Consider the following 27,046-nt stretch of genomic DNA (forward strand, 5'->3'; position numbering starts at 1 on the left):
GAGGTTGAAACCCAATTACAGGAGACTAAACCAGACCTTTTATTTTTAAGTGAAACTGGCATTGGGCAGGGTATTTCCCTAGATGAGTTTGCAATTTCAGGATACTCTAACTTAACTTCTAAATCTGACCCCCAAGATCGCCATGGGCATGGAATATGTGCCTATATTTAAGATAGCTTTCCATGTGGGAGGGACATCTCCAGGGAAGATCCTAACTTACCCTATATGTGCTTCCGGGTTGCTTTAGCTCACACTACTGCATTTATATTTACTCTCTATCGCCCCCACAACAGCGGAGTTACTATCTTTCAAAGCATATCTGAGAAAATTGACCAAGTCCTTTCTACTTATCCTTCAGCTAACATTCACGTATGTGGAGACTTCAATGTTCACAACGTCGAATGGTTGACCCAGTCAAACAAGACCGATGATGAGGGGAGGTTCTGTCATGATTTCTCCATTGCCTATGACCTCACTCAGATTGTTCAGGAACCTACCCGTGTGCCCGATAATGACGGCCAGTATGCGAGCCTACTAGACCTTTTTCTCACAACTTGCCCTGAACTATGTTCAGTTTCTGTTCTGTCGCCTCTTGGATCTTCCGACCACTCTGTTGTATCAATTAAGATAAAAATGAAATGTAATAAGTCCCCAGACGTACCTCTTCATCGTACAGTATATCGATACACTAAGGCTGACTGGGATAGCTTCCGTACATTTATATCTGATCTACCTCTGCATTCCATGTTTAAAAAGGATGTGTCCTCTATAGTATTAGACCTAACTGAATGGTTAATTGTAGGTATTGACCATTTCATACCCTCTAAAAAGTTTCAGCAAAAACCTAACAGCCAGCCATGGTTCTCTCCAGAATGTGCTGCTGCCATTGCGCACAGAAATCACTTTTTCCACTGCTTCAAACGTAATAGATGTATGGAAACTAAAGCCGTTTTCAGGACTGCCAGCAACCATTGTAAGAAAGTAATAAGGAACGCAAGAGTGTTGTATGCTCAATCTGTTAAGTCCAAAGTAGCTGAGCAGAGGCTTGGTTCCCACCAGTTTTGGCAAATAGCAAACAGAATCCTGAATAGAAGCGTGTGCTCCATCCCAACTATTATCAATGGACCTGAGGTAATCTCGTCAGCATCAGACAAAGCCAAACTCTTTGTCAAGAACTTTGCAGCTAATTCTACCCTTTGCGACCAAGACCGCCAACCTCCAATATTTCCTCCTGTATCAGAAAACACGCTATGTGATATACGTATATCTGTACGTGATGTTGCGAAGCTAATCAAAAACCTTGATTCGAGTAAAGCAACTGGCCCTGATGGTATTCCAATTATAGTACTCAAAAAACTTCAACTTGAATTAGCGCCCATACTTACAAAACTGTTTAAACGTTGTCTTAAGGAGAATAGTTTCCCATCTCCCTGGAAAATCTCATCAGTATGCCCTGTATTTAAGAATTCAGGTGATCGCTCATCCCCCTCTCAGTACAGGCCAATAAGTCTCCTCTGCGTCATGAGTAAGTTGCTAGAATCTGTGTTAAATACAGAAGTAATCAAACATCTCAACAAAAATAACCTTCTTAGTGACACTCAATATGGTTTCCGTTCTGCTAGATCTACAGCAGATGTCCTTACAGTTATATCGCATAGGATTAGCAAATCTCTCGACGGTGGCAATCTTTCTAGGGCAATTGCTCTTGACATATCTAAAGCCTTTGATAGGGTATGGCATAAAGGTTTACTTCATAAGATCGCTAGCTATGGTATAGCTGGAAAAGTCTTCTCAATTATTAAATCATTTCTTTCTGATAGGTTCATAAGAGTAGTAGTTGAGGGGCAAAAATCAGAAGCTCACAGTATTAATGCCGGTGTCCCTCAGGGATCCATCCTGGGTCCAACTCTTTTCCTGATCTACATTAATGATCTTCCAAATCATATCCTTACATCATTTGTAGACATTTATGCTGACGACACTACCATTTATGGTACCACATCTAAGACAGTAAACGACCAAGTTCTCTCCAATTCTCTCTCCTCTGATCTTGAGCACGTAGTACAATGGGGAAAGGAGTGGCTGGTTACTTTTAATGCATCTAAAACCAAGCTTCTCTCTTTACATCATCAACATTCTAATTCACATTTGTCATCAATTGAAATGAATGGCTCTCGTCTTCAGGAGGCCTCAAGTTTTGACAAGCTTCTGGGCTTGACCATTACTCCTGATCTTAAATGGAACACGTATATCAAATCTGTTGCCAAGGCCGCTGAAAAAATGGTGGGATCTTTCTATCGATCCAGTAGATATCTCACTGCTGATGCTATTCTCTACCTATATAAGAGCCAGGTACGTCCAAGGATGGAATACTGTTGCCACATCTGGGCAGGAGCTGCTAGAAAGGACTTGTCCTGCCTTGATAGAGTTCAAAATAGACTTCGTAGCCTCGTAGGAGATGTCCTTTTCTCCTTGCAACCTCTATCTCACAGAAGAGATGTTGCGAGTTTGTCTCTGATGTATCGTTATTTTCATGGAAAGTGTTCAACTGAGCTTCATTCTATGGTCCCCCCTCGCCAAACTTTCACAAGAAACACTCGTCTAGCTGTAAACACTATCAATAATTTCCCCCACTCTTTATCTGTGCCTAAACCTAAACGTAGATTCCATGAACAAAGCTTCTTTCTTAGAACTGCACGCCTGTGGAATTGTCTTCCGTTTTCCTGCTTTCCGGCTGACTACAATATGGTTGTGTTCAAGTCTAAAGTAAATAAGTTCTTGATGAGCCGTTCCATATAAGTTATTAAATTTACCAAATTTTCATTACTAATGATTACTATATTGACCAATTTCTACTGTACACTCTTTAACCCTTATCCTTGAGTGGCCTCTGGGCCTTGATAATGTGGTGATGCCTTTGTAAAAAAAAAAAAAAAAAAAAAAAAAAAAGTAGTGCAATTAAACCTTGTTTTGTTGCTCTATTTTCATTTAGATTGAATTTATATCACTTGTCTTAAAACTTTTTGATTTACCCTCGTATTCCATGCCCATGGCGATCTTGGGAGTTTTAGATTATATACTATTAACACCAAAATGGAGAACTTAACATCCTGATGAGATCTGTGATCTAAACCTGGTCGTATTTTGTAGTCATTCACTACATACATATAACAATAATATTAGCCAGCACCATAATGCCAACTCTATTAATGCATTTCTTTCTTTAGACTTTCCAGATGTTCAGCATATTCTATGATGCGTTCCGGACTTGAGTTGATGCTATTTAAATTTTTAAACAATGATGGAGCTTGCTTGTCAAGTTCTATTTCCCAGTATTTTAACTTATTTATAAAATCTTTAATCTTTTGTGGGCAGGTGACAAGGTCAGATTTTCTTCCTTGTAAATTTAGTTCATTTACAAAATTAAAAATGTCACTGAGATAAAATATTTTTAATTTAATTGCATTCTTATTCTTATTTCAGATTACCTAAAATTTTCTGAGCTTTTGTCTTTTGTTTTTGAGTAGAGTCAGCAGATTCAACATTGAATTTTAAGAAGTCAGTACAGCTTGCCACATACTAACAAATCTATCAAGACTGTTACCTTTGGAGAGCCACCTAACTTCTGTATGAAGTAGCAATATTTTCAATTGTTCATCTTCACAAAATTTTTCAAATAATCTGTGATTCAAGAAATTTGTTTTTATGAAATTTATTCCTGATATAGCTGCATCAACAACTTCCTTTATATCATCACCCAGATTTTTTGCTGCCAAGTGTTGTCTGTGAATAATGCAGTGTACATCTGTGTTACAAAGCCTTTAATCCTCCCTGTCATGGATGCAGCACCATCTGTGCTGATTTGAATCAAATTAGTTAATGGAATATTGTTATTATTCAAATAATTGTTTACTTCTGAAAAGATATCTCCACCACTTGTTCTCTCTGGCAAACTTATAAAAAATAACATTTCTTCTCTGATGTCATTCTGATATACAAATCTGACATATGAAAGCTACAGCTCTTGATTATGAATTGTTGTTTCATCAATTTGTATGGAAAGTTGATTGTTTTGAAGAATTTCTATCACAGTAGAACACCGGGATACGGCATTAAAAATTAGCAACAAAATACAGTATAGTCTATGATACACATGTATATAATCAAATAACATTATAAATAACACTGTAAGGCATGGCAAATACCGCAACCAGGGCTCGGAAAAACATCGTATTCCACACCGTAACCTGAAAAAAAAAGTATCCTAGGGCCACCGTATCCCGAGGTTCTACTGTGATTCATTTTGAATATATTTGGCTATTTCATCTTGCTTTCGCGTTACTGTTGACAAAGGTATTTTTTCAAGCACTGCTGCACCTTTTTTGTCTAATAATACCTTCAACACAACCTAGCATAGCAGGTTTAATCAGTTTTTCTCTGTATCCTTGCGGTGCACCTGTTTTAGCAATCATTTCTGACACAGTAATATCAGGTTTTAACGTTTTAACCTGAGAAGCATGCACTTTCATGAAGAAGTCAACTAATTTTACAGGTTGAGCTTTCAATTTTAACTGAAAATATTTTTTCCTCTACCAATAGATAATGGATGCTCTGTTTTCTGGTGAATCTAACTTTGCTTTCTTCATGGAATCATTACTCATAACAAGACCATATTCAATACAAACTGGTTTAATGCCATCAACTTGATTAACAAATCCTAATAAAAAGAAGTCATCACTATACTGTCTCACTTTTATTTTTATTTTTTTTTTTTTAATTTTTTTTTTTTTTTTGCAGGAGTGCCTTTTTATGCTGCCATTTTCTAAAATTAAAATTGCACAATTAAATTTTAAAATTAAAAAAATATAAAATAAAACATTAATAAATAATGAAAATTCTTCAATATATATATATATATATATATATATATATATATATATATATATATATATATATATATATATATATATATAGAGAGAGAGAGAGAGAGAGAGAGAGAGATAAGACATTTTATTGGACTTAAAATGTTTTAAATTAAAGATATAAAATTTTTTTATAACAAAATCAAGTTGTGCGCCCACCAAAATTCTTCTGTGGACCACAGATGGTCCACATGAACCATTTTGAACGTCACTGGTTTAGATCTTGGCTGCAAAGTAGCCATGAACATGGTTCCCAAAAATTGAAAAAGTTGAATTTGCAGCAATCTTGTATTTTTCTAGCTGTGTTAGCTGGAGTACTATTTTGTGTCCATATATAATTACCATCTAGATAGCTTGTTTTAATATATATATATACAACTAGCAAAAGTACCCGTCGTTAACTGGGTTCAAAAACAGCCTACAGAAAATGAACTCTGATTTATGAAAGTATGATAGGTTATGAAAAGGATATGTTGTAAAGAGATAGCTTTGAATTTGGGGGTATCAAAACCAAAGCAAAATATGATGAAAGTAAAAATAAAATAGACAACCCCCATAATTTATTATACCATACCTATTCACACTGAAACACTTATCACAATATTCTGTGGATCTATATTAAAAAACCTTGTTAAACTTTCTGACATATTTCCATTATATGGAGGTCAGGCGCGAACGAACACCCCATAATTTTATTATACCATCCCTATTTAAGTTAAAAAATACTTATCAAAGTATTATTATGTACATCTAAATCAAAAACACTTGTAAACGTTTTTTTTTTTAATTTTTTATTTCCATACTTTGTGGGCCAGGCAGACCTCACAATGTTAATGAATCATCATTATGCCAGATCAAACATACCCATTCCTGTGTCTCGATACATCTTCTATCATTATATGTGATCAGTTTTCTATAATACTCAACCATATAGGAGCCTATTCGTGACCACACACACACACACACACACACACACACACACACACACACACACACACACACACACACACACACGTTCAGCTTTATATTTATTGGTACGTAGAACAGAAACAGAGTGGCAAATTTTGGTAAAGAAGGTTTGTTTTTATAAACAATAGTATTTTAAATGAATAAATCTTTATTCATATTTTTATTCGCCAGTTTTAAAATAGAAATCCATGCAACTCTTGGCAATTGTTTCAGGGACAAATATACAATTAGTAGGATCTTTTGCTCATGCAGATCATTAGAGGATCGTCATATCATTTAATAGTGTTCTCCAAATCATGTTCTCCAAATCAATCAATAAATCAATTTTATTTCTTTTCTTTTTGAAATCTTTTTCATCTTTATTTCTTGAGAAGATAAAAATTTTGTTAACCCTAACACTAACCTAACCCTACCCCGAACACTAACCCAGCAAATGTTAAATTCATTTCAGGTTTGCATTTATATGCTTAGTGTCGTTTGGCTTTTTATATTTATTTCGTGGCTTTCAAATTGTAATTGATTCCATGGAGTCTGTTCCATAAACCACAATCAGAAACAATCTTGTCGATATTGGTTCAATTCTATGGAATCACCCGTTTTTGCCGTACCGAAAAGAGTTCTGATTATGAATTAAATCAGTCCAAAGAACATCCCCTCCCCTTCCATTGATGATTCCTCTTCTTTTTTTGAATGATGCAAATTCCAAACATATTCTCTTGCCTTTCAGTTCAACCCAAAGAGTCTTTTAACCATTGGAGTCTGCGTTCCAAACTCTTGCAGTGCTTCCGACATCAAATTTATATTTCATACAGGTATGTATAAAAAAAAAATTTGTGTTTAATAAAATAAGAATCATGGCATTCATTCGTCCAACTTACAAGATCTTTGACATTCTCCAGATCATGGCGTCTGCGCATGCAAGTTTGATGAATCTAAACGTTTTGCACATACTAATTGGTAAGTTTTTATGGTTTATATTAGTCATGGGACAATTAATAAGGATATCAGGAGTTTTTCAAAAGTATTGGGAATCGGCATTGGATCTGAATAATTAAAACCCGATTTCAATACCAAAACGATTCTTTAATCACACAGGTTTTAAGACAAAAAAGGCAATTTCAACCTAATCTAACTTTATGCAGTAGCAGTAAAGATCAATTTGCTAAATGAATATATTCTAACTCTTGTTGGTGATATGAACTGTGAAAAAAAAAAATTAAGAAAATGATCATTTGTGGTTGTAAAATTCAAAATTGAACTGATTGCTGGATCATATAAAATCTCTCTAATACATTGTTAGATATTGTAAAGTTTTAATAACAAAAATATTAACATTTTAACCAAGTTGTAACTTATGTCTTAATTAAATATACATTAATATCTGGGCGGAGAAATACATTCAAATCATATTGGCTAAGAATCGGAATCATTAAAATTTTAGGTATTGTTTTATCACCAATTTATATCGTGCATCTACATTGTTCACAATACTTATTGATTCTTTGTAGATATTTTAAAAAACATATTTAGGCATTGTAAGTTAAAGGTTTAGTAAGATAAATATAAACATTCTATTATGTTTATTTTTTCAATTTTAGATTCAATTTATTCTTAATTATGGAGAAATTTCTAGAAAGAAAAAGCACTGGCGGCAAGAATAATTCTACGACGTCATTTAAAAAAAAAAAATTTCGCCGGTTGTATAATGATGATTACTTGTAATTTGGATTTCACTGGACTATGATACACAGATTCTTTTTCCGCTATGTGGTGTTTGTGCCCAAAATGTTGTCTAATGAAGCAATGGTTCGAAATAAAATGAAAACACTTTACTACTATTCATTGTAACTTTCAAACTAAAAATGTCGATTATTTTCAACGCTTATTAGAATGAATTGCAAGGAAAAGTCAACCATTTAAGACTAAACATATCAGGTGGCCGAAATGATTGCTCTCACAGAATCAGTGATCCTTCCAGCGTGTAAAAAAGATGGTGAAAATTATATTTGAGGATATGGCCAAACAAGAAATTAGAAGGATCTCTTTACAACAACACAATTCAGCGAAGGATTCTTGACTTGTCTAATAATATCGAGGAGAGTGTAATATCCAAATTTTAAAATAGTCTGTTTGCTCTCCAAATCGATGAATCCACTGACATCAGTAATCATGCACAATTAATTGCATTTATACATGTCATCGATGAAGATGCCATAATTAACCAATTTCTATGCTGCAAATATTTACCCACAAAAGGTCAGGATATTTTTGATACAATCACAACATGCCTCGAAAACTATGGCATATCCTGGGATTTGTGTGTTGGAATACGTATCGATGAAACACCATCGATGGTTAGTTCTGTAAAAGGTTTAGCTTATTTAGTAGAAAAACAAAATCTTAACATTGCGTGAAATTATTGGGTTTGTTTTTACACAGAAGATTATTAGTTTTAAAGATAGTAAAAAAATGAAGATGATGAATTAATGAAATGATAAATTTCATAAAAACTCAGCCTTTGAAGTCCAAAAGTTTTAGCGGCTGTGCAAGAATATGAATGCATATATAGATGTTCTTGTTGCGCCAAAAAGTAAGATACTCATTAAAAGGAAATGTATTATCTTGTATAATTATTAGATTGGCGCAAAAATAATGTCATTTTTATCAGAGAGATATTTATATACATAAAAAAAAAAACATTATTTTTGCGCCAACCTAATAATTTCCAGAAATAAATTTTTATTTTTATTATTTTTGAAAATGAAAAATTTGATAGATTCTGTAAATACCTTAAAACTGAATCGTGGATGTCTAAAATAGACTACTTAAGTGAGATATTTAGACATCACAATAATCTGAACAGCAATATGCAAGACAGAAATGAAAATATTCTTATGGCAACAGATAAAGTAGTAACTTTTAAGGAAAAAGTTGCAATGTGGAAGAAAAAAAATATAGAGTTAGATGATTTGGATATATTTCCATTATTTTGAAAAACCTGCGTCAGTGAGTATCGCTTAGAAAATATTTTTCCTTAACCAGGATTGAAGAATTTGATTGAATTCGTAATCCGTTCAGTCATCAACCTTTCCAATTTTGAGTTATATGAAGAAGAATTAGCAAACCTTTTCAGTGATTGTGGTCTCAAATTGGAATATAAGCAACTGGGTATGTCTCTTGGATTTGTTATGGAAGAGTATCCAAAAAAAAGCTCAAAATCTTTGTATCTATGTGAAATGGGATTTACTTACCTAAACAAAATTAAAGATAAAAACACGAAAAACTCAAAGATATTGAAGAGTTAAGAGTGTGTATTTCTCACATGCGCCAACATATTGCAGCAGTAGTTAAAAAACACAAGGCACCACTGTCCCACTAACATTCATCATTATTATTCTATAGCAATCATTGAATGCAGAATATTGTTGATTTATGTGAATAAAAATTCTCCTTATATAAATCTTATTTGTTTTCATTATTTTATTGCAAAAAGGTTTTATGAGTAAAAAATATTTATTTGTTGTGATAGGTGTGCTGCGAAAATGTAATAAAACTCAATAGTGTGCCACCATGTAAAAAGGGGTGGGAACCACTGCTCTAATCTTTGACGGCAGTCATTTCTGACAATAGCTGATTAATCTTTTGGCTTAGTCCAAGTTTAGAATAAGATTAATCTATAATGTAACATTTTTCTTCATGTAACGACCGTTGTTACATAAAAACATCATATGAGTTCTTTTGTTGCAGACATCTATATATATAAAAGTGACCTTGTCTGTCTGTCTGTGTGCATAACGGTCTCTATCAAACTATTCTGTCAAATTTGGGTCTACAGACTTAAAACTTGATATATAGAGGATTCGGACCTGTGGAAGAAATTCAATTTAGTTTTTACCCAGTAGAAATAACTGCTAAGCGATATAAATTGAAAAATTGGAACTTGGCAAATGTAAGTCGACTAAATATGTATTCTTTATGTATGCGAAAATATATGTAACAACATTATTTTTAAAGTTTTCATATGCATATAGGGTTTAGTTCAGGTAATAACGAATAAAGCTGGAGAGCTGTATGCTTTGGTTTCGATTCTAGCTGATGGCACTCAAATCATTTTTTTTTTTTAAATTTTTGAAAACACTGCTATATATTGAGTACAGTATAATAATCAATAAAGAATAGGCCCTATAATAATAAATATGAAATCTATGTGAATTAAAATGTCGTATTTAAGCATATTTTATAACTGTACAATGCTGGGCGGCCTGCTAGTACTTGGTATATTTAGGTTTTATTGTTTTTCATTTTTATTTTAAACTAAAGACATATCTTTTTATTTCCAGGAATTTCTTTGTCGACATTTTGGTTTGGAGGCAAAGATCACACTTTCGTTTGTCACGAAGAACAAATATTCACCATTCAGGCAATCGTTTCACTGTAAGTAACCATTACTTACGTTCAAACATTTAATTATTTTAATTTATCAGATATAACGGGCTTAATTGGTTATTGAATTTTCGAGGCAAAAATCTTGTTTAGTTTATGCCAACCATTATAAAGAAGTTCTCTCTCTTCCTCGGAGCACAGAAAACTAAATGGAATTTCTATAAACAATTTTCTTCTCATCTGTGGAATACAATACTACAGGTCTGCTTAGCTGCTAGATAATATTAATCACATATCGCTGTGGGAGATTCAACAGAAAATGTGATATACAGTCGAGAAAATGGGATTTGAAAAGCCAACATCTTTGAGGAAGAGCACTCTGGCTTGAATAAAAATGCCTGGACAGCTCTATCGGCATTCTCTAGTAGGGGTGCCTCAGACAATTAACAATAAACTAACCTTTTCTGAAGGGGTGAGAAAGCAAAACTTGGGAGGGTGGACCTCCTAGAACTGCATAATCAACAGAGAACAAGTCACCGACACAAGGCCGAGACTCTGGTGGCTGTGGTGGGTGACAGAAAAATTTACTGGCCTCTGTGCATCTTTTCAAATCTCAAATAATCAAATTCTGACATTGTTTCTAATCCTCTCAAAGTGTTGTTTATTGCCAACTGGCAATATCATAAACCCCTATCCCTGAGTGGCCTTTAGATCTTGATAAGCGAAGAAACATCAGTAAAAGAAAAACTGTATATCGACCTATGTTAAGATATTTTTAATGAGGTGTGTTAGGTGTGTTTCATATACAAATAGTTTGTAGATTAATTTATTTTACAGACGTATATTTTGTAAATAAATAAATAATTTGTGGTCGATATATTTTATTTTAATAATAGATGAGACCGAGACAGATACTACCACTCTAGATCAGAATGAACCTGAGAGTAATGGCTACTAATCTGTGACATCATATTTCTTAAAGCTCCCAAATTAGAGCCTATCCATCTAATTGATTGGACAAAATCTCAAATCCATATTTTTTTTCAACCAATCGCAGCGCAATAAATATTCAATCCCAACATTTTGAGCATACTATAAAAATCCTAACCACGACATTTCCCTCTCTCTTTCCTATTTTTCCTCCACAGTCAACACATATGTATACATCATGATCTCACTTGGGCTTCTTTAAGACTAAAGGGTTCCCAGCAAGTAACTCACACATGAGAAACTTTCACGAACTACTAAACACAACACCAGCATATACACATTGCTAATCGAACCCTCTTACACACAAGTTAGTACATACACTCTCTTACTGGCAAAGCAGACACACTAATATATACACACATCTACATGCTTACATCTATTTCCATACAATGTCACACGTACATGCACACAGTGACAGCCAAAATGAACATATGTACTCAACTTTTTCTTACAAACTAAACACCTTCTTCACTCACGACTCCCTTAGACTCTTTGATATCTGGTTCTCTATCAATCCTTTATTGTGCGTTGTCTTAAGTTGTTAATAAAAAAAATTAATGATTTTGTATGGATAAATTTTGTCATCCTTTCATTTTATAATCTGTTATCTATATATATAAAAGCGAAAATGTATGTATGTATGTATGTATGTATGTATGTATGTATGTATGTATGTGTGTTCGCTTTTTCTGCATATCGACAAAAGGCTTTTTTCAGAGAAGCGGTCACTTGCTTCACAACTTTTAAAAACTTTTTATATCACATATAAATCGTAATATCTCACAGTTAACAACGAAGCTCGCCTGTCTATTTAATTTGCTCGATTTCGGGAAGATAAATATTCAATATTTGTCGCTCGCCGCATGTGGATTAGTCTTTTTCCTATAACATCTTGGGGGAGGGGAAAAAAACGCGTTCAGCAGTAAATGAAATACTATCCCGCAGTCAAACTTGACTTCATTAACTCATTAAAACGGGCACCTGCTAAATCCAAGTAATTAAATAAATTCAAACGTGTTTCCGTTAGCATCTCACGGTGGGCAATGGTTAACGATGCACTTTTTTTTTTTTCATAATTTAATTTACAACTTTGCCTCAACGGTTCGGGTTCGATCCTCATACTTACTTTTTTTTATCCCCCCTCCCCCACACCTCCAAACACCCGGGCAACGCCGGGTACCCCTCGCTAGTCCTTTATAAATAAGACTCTGATGCTACAATTCTGGGTCAGTGTGGATCTGGGAGTAATGACAATTACTAAAGAACTAAAGAAAAGGTCAAAAGTAGGCCTTAATTACAAAACAACAATACCCTGGAAATGTGATCTATTTGTACTTTTGTAAAAAGCGTTGTCAAATAAAATCTGTTAGTAATTGTTTCATTCTCCCACACTCTTATTGTACTCATTAGATGTTCTTATGCAAGTTATTACCAGTATTCGCTCACTTGTACCAACAGGTGGTGTTCCTTGAAATCTGAATGACAGCATGTCTCCCCAGATTTCCAGTACTTTCGGTAGCCATTACAAATCACTTGTCATTCTCACAATTGTTTAGCATTGATTTCTAACTGCAATTGGCCGTTGACTTCCTCTGTAACCTGAGTGATAATAAATCTCTCTATGATTCCAGTACTCCCAGTGCCCTTCTAGTTTAGGTCTGGATGCTGCTCTCCTCCTTCATTTTATTTGATCCTTTATTCTTTATCCTTCATGAACGTTTTCTGTTGAACCAATTGATTTTTATTTGTGGGTGTGGATTTTGTTATTCGTTCTGGTAGGTTCAGTCTCCTTGATTTCATGCAATTTTCCATGCATGTTTATACTTGTGATATTTTATTTCATTTTATTGATTGGAGTTATCGGAGTCTGTGAGTTAGTTTCTGCTCTGAAAGATTTTTTTTAATATTTCAGAGTTTCTCATTGGTGCAGTACATTGTATCATGTAAATACTCCTTTTGATTTCAATTTCTTCAAGTTTTTTCCCCCAGAGTTTTTGGTATTGTTCCTAGTGCTCATACGATTATTCGTATTAAAGTAGTTTCTTCATATTCTATGTCCTCTTCAGCTTTCTGGACAACTTGATATATTTTCTTAATTTTTTGTCTCCTTGATCTTCACCCTGTGATTTACGATTTGGCAGTGGCAGGGTTATTCCTTCTTGTTGATTATAATCACATCTGGTCTTCTTGCTTGACTGAGTTTGTATATTTGCATTTTCATGTTCCAGAAAAGTTTATGCATTTAATTTTCCAATATTGTCCCATTGACTACTGTACACTCATTAACCCTTATCCTCGAGTGGCCTCTAGACCTTGATAAGTAGTGACTCCTATGTAAAAAAAAAATATTGACTCAATCTTCTGCCTATATTGTTTGTTTGCATGTACAAAATGCAATTGCTTGCACAGCTCCCTGTGGACTACCTTTCCAATCCAGTTATGTCTGTTTTTTATATTCCTTATAGGCTAATTTGCAGCATTCTCTTATGATGTAACATTTCATCTCTTTGTTCAGAAAGTCTACATTTATTGTTTTCTTGGCTCTTGTCTATCTTGCTGTTTATGTAGTTTGTTTTGATCACATTGTTTTGTGCGGCTGTCAGTAGTGATTACGTTTTCCTGTTCAAGTGTTCTTTCAGTAGCCATATTCACATGTTTTGTGTTCTATTTCGTTGCTCAGTTTTATAATTCTGCAATGTAATTGCTTCTTTACCCATTTATCTTTTCTTGAATTTTTGTTTCCTTTTTGGATAATTTACATGTTTATGTTGGTAATGCTTTTGGTGGTAGTAATCAGCCTCTCTGTATTTTGTGTTATATACTTTTATAGCACTACTTTCGACATAACATATTGGGTATGATCACAGATATTGGGACGGTTATATTTATAGCCAGGGGTGATAAGAACAAACTCATCAGGTCTCATAATTGCTCTATAAAATATACTGAATTCTTTCGTATTTAATTGAATTTCTTGTAGCTGTTCATCTTACATGAGAACAGAACCACTTCTGACTCTGACTCGTTTAATACTATCACACTCTACAGTTCAAAGCTTCTCTGAGTGGATTGATACTGCTAAATTTTGCTTGGGACAACAATATTTAATATTCGCAAATGGATAATTTTCTTTTCTCTATGACAGAGTGACTTCTTTTACCATCGCTTTTTGGATAATCTTTCTATTACAAGAGTATTTCTGCACTTGAGAGAGTTTTTCTAGTTCGTTTATCGTATCATTCATGAAGACTTCAATATTTATCAGATGTCTTTCTTTTTCTTTTCTTTTTATGTAATCTCACTGAGTGACCAATGCAGTATACATGATCATTAGTTTCCTGATTTAGATACCTGAGTTCTTCTGTTGTCCAGTTTATGAGTCGGTCAGAGTACCTTACTGGTAATAATAATAATAATAATAATAATAATAATAATAATAATAATAATAATAATAATAATATGTTCTCTCTGAGGAACTTTATCACATGATTGAGAACAAAACTTCCACCCAGAAGAGAGGATAGTTGTTCCATTGTGTCAACATATGTGTAGATCAACAGATTATACTGAAGAACTTGTTAAAGGCATATTTAGGGCTGTCTCTTTTTTTTTTTTTTAAAGATGGTTTCACCATCCTCTTATATATGATCACCCATTTGATACTGGCAAGGCTTAACATAGCTTAACTTTTGTGATTTAACAAGAATCTTTTTGTCAAAACGATTATACCGCATTTACTAGTGATTTTGTTAAAGTATTTATTCCTTTTATTAGGTTGCTACTATATAAATTAGTTTCAAAGAGTTTTCTTGTTCTTCTCAAGTATTCTCTTATAAAATGTTTATTATTATTATTATTATTATTATTATTATTATTATCATTATCATTATCATTATTATTATTATTATTTAATCTCTTGAAGTTCTCATATGAGGCATTAACAGCGATTGTGTTCCATGGACTCTGAGTGATAATATGTATTATTATTGGCTCACCTGGAACTTTCAAACGAGTCAGCAAACGATCTGATTGGAAACCTGTGGTGTTCTCTGGAGTGACAACAAGTCTCCCCAGACGTCCAGCTCTCTCCTCCTCCTTCGATAGCATTTGCAAATAAATTTGCATCATCGCAACAGCCTCTTACCATCTCGCTGGCAGTGGCCATTGGTTTATACAGGAATTTGAGTGGCACTAAGCCTCTCCAAGATCCCAGTTCTCTTCGCACTTGTCCAGTGGAGATCTGGCTATTGCTCCCTCCTCGGTCTTTCCATCCTCCTTGACCCTTCTCGGCTCTTTGTTATCACTTTTTTTTGGGGGGAACGGTGGTGAAACAATGGAGAGATGCATGATGGGAGGTGGGGGGTGTAGAACATGTAGGTCTGCAGCTTCAGTGTTCTTCATTCCCTGTAACGCTTCTTCGTTATATTATCTTGTGTTATTTTCTGCATTCAAGGGTTTTCCTTAATATTTCAGCCGTTTTCATTATCGTTAGGCATTGTATTTTTGCAGCTATTCACCTGATTCCAATTTCTGCCATTCTTTTTTCCAGGTTTTTTGGGATTGTTCCTAGTGCTCCTACTATTATCGGTACTATTTGGATTTTCTTCATCATCCAAATCCCTTTTAACTCTTTGGCTAGTTCTGTGTATTTGCTTCGTTTCTCTTTTTCTTTCATACTCACCCTGTGGTCAGCTTGGACAGCAAAGTCTACGATTTGACAGGATTTCTCTTTCTTGTTAATTATTACGACATCTGGTCTTCTTGCTTGGATGGGTTTATCCGTCTGTATGTCCATGTCCCATAGGATTTTGTGGTTCTTGTTTTCGAGTGCTGTTGCGGGTTTATGCTTGTACCATTTATCTGTACGCTCAAAATGCAGCCGTTTGCACAATTCCCAGTGCACTGCCCTCCCCACTTGGTCATGTCTGTTTTTGTATTCCTTTTGGGCCAGTTTGCTGCATTCACTTACTATATGGTTTATCGTTTCGTCTTTTTGTCCACAGAGTCTGCATTTGCTGTTTTCTTGTGTTTTATTGATCCTTGCTTTGATATGGTTGGTTCTTATCGAGTTATCTTGTGCTGCAGTTATTTGGGATTCAGTTTCTCGGTTAATATGTCCTTTACACATCCATGTCCAGGTGTTTTCATTATTCTCATCTTTTGTCATTTTTACGAATCTTCCATGGAGTTGTTTCTCTTCCCATTTCTCTTTTCTCGTTTTGTCATTTGTCTCTATGTTTTCTGTTTTGTTGGTTTTCTCCGTATCTCTCGCTGCCATAATTATCCTTTCAGTGTTTTGCATTATGTATTTTTCTAGTTCTTTTTTTGTGTCCTTCACAGTCTTCTATAGAGATCAGTCCTCTCCCGCCGTCTTTCCTTTTCACGTAGAGTCTGTCAATATTATCCTTTGGGTGTAGTGCATTATGCATGGTCATGAGTTTCCTGGTTTTCTGGTCGAACTGTCTCAGTTCTTCTTTTGTTCATCCTATAAACGGTCCAGAGTACCTCACTAATGACACTGCCCATGTATTTATACCTTTTATTAGGTTTCTGCTATCTAATTTAGTTTTCAGGAGTGTTTTTGTTCTCCTGAGGTATTCCTTTCCAATTTTCTCTTTCATTTCTGTTGTTTTAATGGTGCCCACTTCCAGAATTCCCAAGTATTTATAGTTGTCTTGTTCCCCTAGTGCCCTCATTTCTGTTTGGTTGGGTAGTTCCATGCCTTCTGTCGTTTCCAGTTTTCCCTTTTTTATAACTAGTAGTGCACACTTTTCCATTCCAAATTCCATTTGGATATCTTGGCTGAAGATCCTGGTAGTGTTTATTAGTGTCTCTAGCTCCTTTTCGGTCCTTGCAAAAAATTTCAGATCGTCCATGTACACCAGATGGTTCATTTTTTTCCTCTGTATAGGGGAACTTGTATCTGGCTTGGAACTTTCTCAGAATACTATTCAAGGGCATCATGGCTATGATGAACAGTAATGATGATAATGAGTCTCCTTGGAAGATGCCTCTTTGTATGTTAATTTCTGTTATGTGTTGTCCATCTGTTGTCAGTTCCAGTCCCCATGTTTTCATTGCATTTTCTATTACATTGGTGATCCCACTTGGTATTTTATACATTTTTAGGCATCCTATTATCCATGCTTGGGGGATCCTGTCGTATGCTTTTTTGTAGTCGACCCATGCCATGGCTAAATTTTTCCTCTTCCTTTTTACCTCCTTTAAAATCTTTTGATCAACATATAGCAGATCATGTGTTCCTCTTTTCCCTTTTTTTTTCTGTTCCTCGGGGATGAGTCCACAGTTATTTAGTGAGTGGTAGATTTGTTCCCTCAGTTGTGCTGTCAGTATCTTCCACATGGTGGGTAGGCACGTGATTGGCCTATAATTGCTGGGGACGGTTCCTTTCTCCGTGTCCTTTTGTAGCAGTATGATTCTACCTTTTGTCATCCAGTCTGGCACGTTTGCTTCCTGTATACATCTTCTCAGGTTTTGGGCTAGCCTTTCGTGTAAGGTTGTGAATTTTTTGAACCAGTATGCATGTATCCCTGGTGATCTCCAGTTTGCCATTTTTCCTATGGTTTTCTTTAGGGTTTCCTTGCTGATTTCGTTCACTGTTCCTTCTTCGATTTGGTGTAACTCTTCTTTCATGTCTTTCAGCCATTCAGCATTTCTATTGTGTTCTCGTCGCTCTTCCCATATGTTACTCCAGTAGAGTTTTGTGTCTGTCGGATTTGGTTGTTCTGTTTTTGTTTTTCCTCCGTTCACATTTTGGTAGAATTTGAGTTCGTTGGTTTCAAATGTTCTGTTTTGTTTGCATTGTTCAGCTTTATATTTATATCGTCTCAATTTCGCTTCTTTTGCTTTTATTTTTTGGTTCAGTTCTTCATGTTTCTTGTTTAGCCTCTCTCTGCCAGTTACATTTCCAATATTCCTTTTTTTCCACATTGCTTTCTTCCTGTTGATCATTTTGGTTTCTTTTTTATGTTTCTGTATTTGGGTTTCTAGTCTTATTTCCCATCCAGGTTTTGTCGGTCCGCTTGTTCCCGGTTGTTTTTCTGATTTGAGATTCATACTTACCATTTTGGCGCCTGCGTAAATGAGGTTGTTTAAGTCTGTGATTGTGTTTGTTGGAATGTGTGGGAGGAACTTGTTAACCTTCTCAGTTTTTGTTTTTAATTTCTTCTGCTCTTGGTTCTTTAACGATGGGAGTTTTGTTTTTTCCTCGTTCATAAACTGTGTTATTTTATTTATTACATTTGCTTCATTCTCTGTTAGTTCTGTTTCATTGTTCTCGGTTTCAACATTTTTAGTCTTTGGTCTTCGTAGGTCCTGGGCCTTTGGTGTTTTTACTTGTGAGGCTTCAACTTGTGGGGTTTCAACTTGTGGGGGTTTTCTACAAGCAGTTCCATTGGGGGGTGTTTCTTGTTCAGTTTCCTCATTTATTTTTCACTGTATTTCTGCTAGTTCTAGTTTAGAGAGCCAGCCTTTCTTGAGTATCAGTCTTGCTTGGTCCGCAATTCTTTGTTCTGTTGCTTGGTGGTTACTGGAGAGGTCCCATAGTTCTTTCCGATAACCTCCATATCTATACTCAGGATGGCTTCTATAATAGCATTCCATTACTAGTCTATTCTCTTTTGTTGTCCATTTCTTTCTTCGTTTTTTTCCATTTTGATGATTACCACGGCTGTGCTGTGTTTGTTCGGTATCATTTTGTTCCCTGAAATTAGAGGTTATGCTTACCTGTTCAACGTCCATGTTATTTGAGTTTCTGAAATTAAGAAGTTGGCCAACATTCGCAGGATGACGACCGGGTGTCCCATGCTGGCTACCGAAGGAGCACCTGCCGATCATGACACCCAGATCTTTCTTCTGGGTCCCATGGTTTGAATTATTTGTATTTGACATTTTTCATGTTTTGGTGTTTGTGGCAACACTGAGCCCAGAATTGTTTAACCTGTGGTTCTGATGCAGGTATAGTGTTTGGCTCCCATGTATACATGAGGTATCGTGCACTATCACACATACATATAAGGCATAAACAGAAGATTAAAAAAAAAAAAACAAATAAATAAAAAATAAAGAAAGAAAGAAAAAAAGAAAAAAATAAATAAATTTTCCCCCTTTTTTCCTTTTTCCCTCTAGCAAAAAAAAAATAATAAAATAAATAAAATAAAGAGATAATAAAAGAAATAATAATAAAAAAGAAACAATAATTTTTTTTTCTTTTTTCCCCTCTAAAAAAAAAAAATAAATAAAATAAAATAAAAATTTATATATAAAAACTAAATAAAAATTTAACTAAATATTCTACTCAGTTAAAGTCGGTCGTAATGCTCTGAAAGAAGGCGTTTGATGATAGGTCTACCTTACACCATACTGGTTAGTCGCTAGAAATGTTGGATGGGGAGAAGAGGAGGAAGGTTATTTCCCCTGATGCTGTGGTAGTATTTAGTTCCCTCGTTCTAAGTCGGGTCACTTTCCGCGTTGATATCGCGAAAAGCACTGCTTCCGGTTAAAAGTTCGGAGCAACGTTCAGCTAAGTTGTTCCTCAGTCGCCCGCCTGCCTACTTTTCGCCTTCATGTTAGAGGTCCTGCATTAGTGAAATTTATTATTATTATTATTATTATTATTATTATTATTATTATTATTATTATTATTATTTACTAACTAGGAGTTTTCACACAGACCATCACCAAAGATGTACTTTTGAGAACAACCTGTGGTATTCATTGGAGTTTGAGTGACAGATTCCAATCTCTCCCATTCTTTTTTCAAAGTTTTTCGGTATCGTTCCTAATGCTACTACTATTATTAGTGGTGTTATCTTAACTTTCTTCGTTTTCCATTGAACTCTCAAGTCTCTGGCCAGTTCCACGTATTTGCCCCACTTCTCAGTCTCCTTGATCTATGGTCTGCTGAAACGGCAAAATCTACAATTTAGTAGGACTTTTTCTTCTTGTTAACTATTATGACATCCGGTTTTCTTGCTTGGATGGGTTTATCCATTTGTATATTCATGTCCCATAGGATCTTGTGAATATCATTTTTCAGTACCGCTGCCGATTTTTGCTTGTACCATTTGTCTGGGTGTTCAAGATGCAATTGTTTGCATAATTGCCAGTGTACTGCCTTCCCCACTTGATCGTGTCTATTATTATTATTATTATTATTATTATTATTATTATTATTATTATTATTATTATCATTATTATTATCATCATCATCATCATCATCATCATTATTATTATTATTATTATTATTATTATTCCCTTTGCAATTGTTTTGTTTTTTTCTCTCTATGTTTACTTCAAGTGCCGTGTGTGGTCTCGTCGTTGTCCTCCTCATCGTTGGAACAGCCTATGATGTCATCGGCAGACAACTTGCAAAACTCGCAAGACTTGCAAAGCTTCAAAAGACCAAATCGCCTCTCACTGACCTTCAACGACCAAGAAAGCCTGAAAGTCTGGAAATGACAACAATACAATCGACACCCACATCGAACCCGGATGATGAACAGACGAACTCAACACAACTCGAAATTACACAGTCGTCCAAAAAAACAGGTTAGTAAGTTATGTATCATTCCACCCTCTCTCTCTCTCTCTCTCTCTCTCTCTCTCTCTCTCTCTCTCTCTCTCTCTCTCTTCCACAGTGCTAGTGAGTAGTAGTTGGTTCAGTTAACCAAATTAAAAGCTTATTAAAAGTTTCAAAGTTTGTATGAGATAATGCCCCAAAATGCCATCAATGTAATTACTAACAACATTCACAATCCAACCATATTTAACACAAATTTCAGTCTATGTCTTAATTGCCCATCAGGTTTCAGTTATGAATGTCCAACAGTCTTTTTTATCGTCATTCACTGTTATGAGGAAACACTTCGGTGATTGTCTCATCAGTAGGAGACATGATTCTGAATGTGCTTCACACTCACTGGATCTAAACCATCCTGTAGAGTTTTATCTCTCAGGTTATCTGAAATATAATGTCCATCAAAACAATTCCCCAGACAATTCCTCAACTGAAGGGGGATCATCAATTAAAATCATGACTATTTCGAAAGAACGTTTTTTAACCATTAAAAAAAAAAAAACACTAGTGTTGTTGTTGTTGTTTGTTTTTTGTTTTTTTTGTTTTTTTTTTTTTCATTTGAAAGGAATTTTCGGTCTAGAGACTCGAGATTTGAGATAAGAAATATTGAGATTTAGGAAAATCTTTTTAATCCGTTTTCGGACAGAAATTTAGCTGTCAAAGGGTTAAAAGTTCAACGATTTGACCTTTGAAAACTCCTCCATCAATTTTGGGTTTAAACACTTGACATTTTAAATATAGGTTACTTGAACATGAATCAAACTTTATAATTTGATTTGAGCCCAAAACAATAAATGTTAAGAGGTCAAAATTGGAGTCAAAGTTTAAAAAGAAATGACCTCTGCTGTCTCTCCCAAATTACTCAGCAAATTTTTAGTCTAAACATTTGAAATTTTACATAAAAGGTATTCAGAGATAGGGCAAGCTTTTTAATCGGCTTGGATCGAAAATTTGAGCTGTCAAGAGGTCAAAGTTCAAAAGATTTGATCTTTGCGGTCTCTAGCAAACTACTCAGCCAGTTTTGAGTCTAAACATTTGAAATTTATACATAACGAGTATTCAGACATGCAGAAAGAATTTTATTCAGTTTTGGTGCGAAAATTTAGCTGCCAAAAGATCAAAGTTGAAAGAGTTGACCTTTGCTGATTCTACCAATTCCTCTGCGAATTTTGGGTCTAAAAACTTGAAATTTTAGATGTAGGTAACTTGGGCATGGATCAACTTTTTATTTTGATTTGAGACCAAAATAATAATTGTTAAGGGGTCAAAATTGGGGTCAAAGTTTAAAATAATTGACCTCTGCGGTCTCTACGCAATTACGCAGACAAATTTTGGTCTGAAGATTTGAAATCTTACATAAAGTGTATTCACACGTAGGGCAAGTTATGAACAGTACATAGGGCCCGAACAAAGCGGGGTTGAACTGCTAGTACCGTAATAATTAAATTTAAGAAATTAATAGCACGGTCCGTATTCTGCATAAGTACCTTTTTCTTTTATAAATTTTTCTTATTTTTTGGGAGGGAGAGGGCTGAATTAATGTGTTAATGTAGATAACAGACATCAATCAGTCATGCCCGTCGATAGCAGAGAATGAGAGAGTGTAACGAAGATAATAACATTTACCTTTTGAGTTCAATTCCCCCAAATCTCTCATAATTTTCCATTTGCTTTTTTTTTTTTTTAAATATTAGTTCTCTCGTGTTTTTATCCTTTGAATGTCATTCGTTACACAGTCGTCGTCACTTTGTTTATGTTTTTTGACAGGGAAAATTGGAAAATTCTTGGTCTGCTTTTCATTGTCAAAGAATGCACGGAAACTTCTAAATACTGATTTACCAAAAGATTCTTTAGCACCGATTCACGGAATTCGCTTCATCAGTATGACATGGATAATCCTTGGACATACCTACGTTTTCGGGGCCGCATTCTGGAGTAGGTACTTTTTCTTATGCTTTTAAATGTTTACTTTTTAAATTCAAGATCAGTTTGATCCATTGTTTGAAATATTCACATACTAAATCGCCAAGGAGTGTTACTCTCTATTTTCAAAATGAAAGTATATATATATATACATACATATACATACATACATATATATATATATATATATATATATATATATATATATATATATATATATATATATATATATATATATATATCCCGACTAGTAGGAATTGTCACTTCCTGCACTAATGATTGCAAAAGCATGAAACACTAGTGTCAATAGGCATAAAAATAATAATTTATAATTATTAGCCTTAGAGTATTAAAGCTGAGTATTGCATGGGAAATAAAAACAAAACTGCAGTCAACTATCGATTTCTGCTTACTGTTGTGCCCGTGTATGGCATTTATAGGTGTTACATTTCCCATAATTCTCGTGACAATAATTAGTGGACCGGAGGTAACGTCCTAGTAAATGGAGTCAAAGGTGACTTTGTAGCTGGGTTCGAATCTCCTGTCTAGTAGGGATTGTCAGTCCTGTACTGATGATTATGAAAGTATGAAACACTAATGACTGTAGGTATAATGATATATATATATATATATATATATATATATATATATATATATATATATATATATATATATTGTGTGTGTGTGTGTGTGTGTGTGTGTGTTCATATACAAAAATAACTGTTTCGTCGTATCACGGCTCTTCAGTATCGTTAAAAACGGGTGGGTGTTTCCAAATGTTATTCAAACCTCAAATATATTTTTAGCAGTGAAGTGTTATAATGGCCATTCTACATAAAAATAAATTGGATGTGCATATATTTACGAAGATATCTAAGCGTTTTATTCCTTATACAAAAAGCTATGCATTTAAACTAAGTGGGAGCCAGATATCTTTATCAGAGAATCTCCAGAGAAGACCAAACTCTCTGTTTAAACCTGAAACAGTTTTATCTCTAATGCATTTTGGATGACAAATACATCACATAAAATCCTATTAATTATAAAAACCTGAATACATTTATATCACTTTAAGAAACATTTATAGGACAATATCACACTATGATTATATGTAATTGCCTATTCACTAGGCAACAATTTTTTACTTTCTGAATGTTTTTCAGATTTTTACAACTGATTGAGGGTAATTTTGCACTGCTGAATCAGAAAATAGCATATGTTTCTTTCCATCAGGTCAGGTTTTTGTGCTAAGTTGATTTGAAAAAAAAAAAATTCAGATCTTGTGACAAAATTGATTACATTTTTGTATAGCATGCTACAAAAATGTAATCGACACATATCATCCTAAATATGTTTTTAAGAGAAAAAAATGTTTTGCCAACAACATCTATTGACTAAATGATAGAAACATTGATTATTGTAAACTGAATGGTGGGTACTGATAAAGATAAGTACATGTAAATTGCATGTTGTTCATCATTTGTTCAAATTTCAGGGATTGAATTTTTTTTTTTTTTTAACTCTTGGATTCCTCAGAGAAAAAAGGTCTCTATTCATATTTCAATAGTAGTCAGCCATCATGACTACGTCCCAGCGACCAGAGACTAGGTTAATACCTAGTCTCCACCTTTTTCACAGGGTAGTCCTTCATTGTGTAATGCTGAGTATGGTGGCACAACAATTTTTGGAAGATTTTAAGGTTTTATGACTTCAAACTGACCCCTATTCGACATAATCAGTTAGAACTATTGGACCAGAACACTTCTTGTCATTGAAATAATCATTTCCAATCAAAACAATTATTCGACATTTTATCCTCACCAACATCTTCTAAAATACTCCACACATGCAGACATGTGAACGAAAACGTAAAAAATCGACATGCGTCCATAGCTCAAAAACCTGACCTGATTGATTTTTTTTTTTTTTGGATTCAGTGCATCAGATTTGTACTAAATCAGCAGAAAATAAAAACAAAACGCAGACAAAAATGACCAGTATTATGGTTATAGTAGATTTATTTTCACACATTATGCACCAGAGTAATGTTTCCCTCAGATCTAATTTATTCAGTTATAGACTTATACTGTTGAAAAATTGTGAAAGTACAATTTCCCACTAGAAATCGTGTTCAGTGAATTGAGATAACTAGTCTCAAATGAATACAAAACCAGACACGACTCTGCAAACGTCTACACTTTGAACATGTAAAAAACTAGTGAAGACAAAAAGCAGAGACAGTAGGGAGAAAATGAACAGCACAAAATCCTCTGGGATGTGACAATACAGCACAAACTCATCAAAGCAAAAAGACAGGACGTAATAATAGGCAACAAGAAGGAAAATACCACCAAATGAAACGTCACAAAATAACAAATTAATGTATGTAAATTTATTTATTTTTTGTTCATGAAATCTATATATCTATAAAAGTGAGCATGTGCACTGGATATACACAAGACTTTCGAAAAAGTCTGGCATGAAGAACTGCTGATGAAAATTAAATCGTACGGTATAACTGGATAATTAGATCATTCTTAGAGAACAGGACCATCCAGGTTGTCATTGATGGGCGTACATCCAAACAGCATAACATTAATGCGGAAGTGCCTCAGGAGTCAATACTTGGACCACTATTATTCCTGATATTCATAAACAACCTCTCTAATAATACTGTCCGAGATGAGTATATTTGCTGATGATACAATGCTCTGTAACATGTACGAGGGAAGAACTGATGTACACAAATCTAAGACAATGACAGAATCGTTAGAAAATGACTTCCAGACTGTAGTAGAATGGAGCCACAAATAGATGGTAACATTTAATCCTAGTAAGACTAAGCTGCTCTCCTTTAACTATTACAAGACGCCTCTCCAACCACTGATATCCATGACAAATAACATCTTACCTGAGAAGTCCTCCATTAAACTCCTTGGTCTGACATTCATAGGCAATATGAACTGGAACAAATACATTGAGGACATTGCAAAGGCTGCTGCAAAGAAGGTGGGTTCCCTCTATCGTGCTAGAAGACTACTCACACCTGAGAGTATCCTGTACCTCTACAAGGCCACCATTCGCCTATGCAAGGAGTATTGTGGCCACATTTGGGCTGGTGCATCTACTAGTGGTCTCTCCTTTTTGGATAGGCCCCCAAAAAAGAGTTTTCAATAAAATAGGTTCCACTTTGTCAACTAAGCTCCAACTCCTATCCTATCCCTGCAATGTTGCATCTTTGTGCCTGTTTTATAAATATTTTAATCGAATGTGCTCTGATGAACTCATTGCACTTGTACCCTCTCGACATACATATGCCCCACAAACCCACTTAGCAACAGAATCACATCTCTTGACTGTTGAGATCCCTAAATGCCAAAAGTTTTCTAATCTAATAGATTCTTCCCTTGAACAGCTAGTCTTTGGAATTCCTTTTCTGCTACCTGTTTCTCTGACTGTACTGATATGCAGAATTTTAAATGTAATGTAAACCAACACCTTGCTAATCTTTCCTAGACATTGTCCCAAATAGTACCCTTTTACGTTCAAGTGGCGATATGCCTTATTAACATAAGTAAAAATAAAGAAAAAAGTGAGAATATGTGTGTGTGTGAAAGGACACTTCTCAACCTATATACTCAACGAATTTTTAATCTACAGACTTGAAATTTGGTATATAGGGTATTCGGACACGAGGAAAACTTTTTAAACAGTTTTCATCTGGAAAAGGGACTGCTTAGCGACCAAAATTGAAAAATTGTTACATAGGGATCGTCAAAATTTTATCTGTTTGTCAACTGTTTCACGCATACACATGCATGAATCGTTCACATAACAGATTACTTATGTTAAGAATAAGTAGGTTTAAAAGCACTTTTTAAAGATCATGACAAGCAGGTTAACGTACTTGACTCATTGTCTTTAGGCTTTGGTTTCGATCTCATCTCAAGTATTTTTTTTTACTTACAAGAAGTAAACTGTTTAGAAAAAAACATATTACTCGCATGCACATGTCTCAGTTTCTTTCTGTTTTTTTTTTCACTTCATTTTTTTAAAGGAATTTAGCGTTACGTTTAATACCTACGGTATTTCTGTTTATAATAAACTAGCAGGGACACCCGACATTGCCTGGGATGGAATGATGATCAACAAATTTGTCACACTCCTATATTTTTATTGTCATCAAAATCTATGAAATCGCCGGGAGGAAGCTTCATATGCTTCCATGCAGTAACTTAGTTCAAAATATATATTATTCTAC

General features: G+C 34.6%; 1 protein-coding gene across 1 annotated transcript in view; it reads left to right on the plus strand.

The window, feature by feature from the left end:
- Positions 1-27,046, plus strand: part of LOC145292716 (nose resistant to fluoxetine protein 6-like) — a 90,710-nt gene that overhangs the window by 31,122 nt on the left and 32,542 nt on the right. Inside the window, exons 3-6 of the mRNA XM_080138754.1 lie at positions 6,619-6,703; positions 10,232-10,325; positions 20,584-20,834; positions 22,630-22,797. Of these exons, the coding sequence (XP_079994880.1) occupies positions 6,619-6,703; positions 10,232-10,325; positions 20,584-20,834; positions 22,630-22,797 (598 nt within the window). The remainder of the gene's footprint in view (positions 1-6,618; positions 6,704-10,231; positions 10,326-20,583; positions 20,835-22,629; positions 22,798-27,046) is intronic.

Source organism: Euprymna scolopes, chromosome 2 (genome assembly GCF_053919585.1).
Source record: "Euprymna scolopes isolate OS-2025 chromosome 2, ASM5391958v1, whole genome shotgun sequence".
Classification (NCBI taxonomy): Eukaryota; Metazoa; Mollusca; class Cephalopoda; order Sepiida; family Sepiolidae; genus Euprymna; species Euprymna scolopes.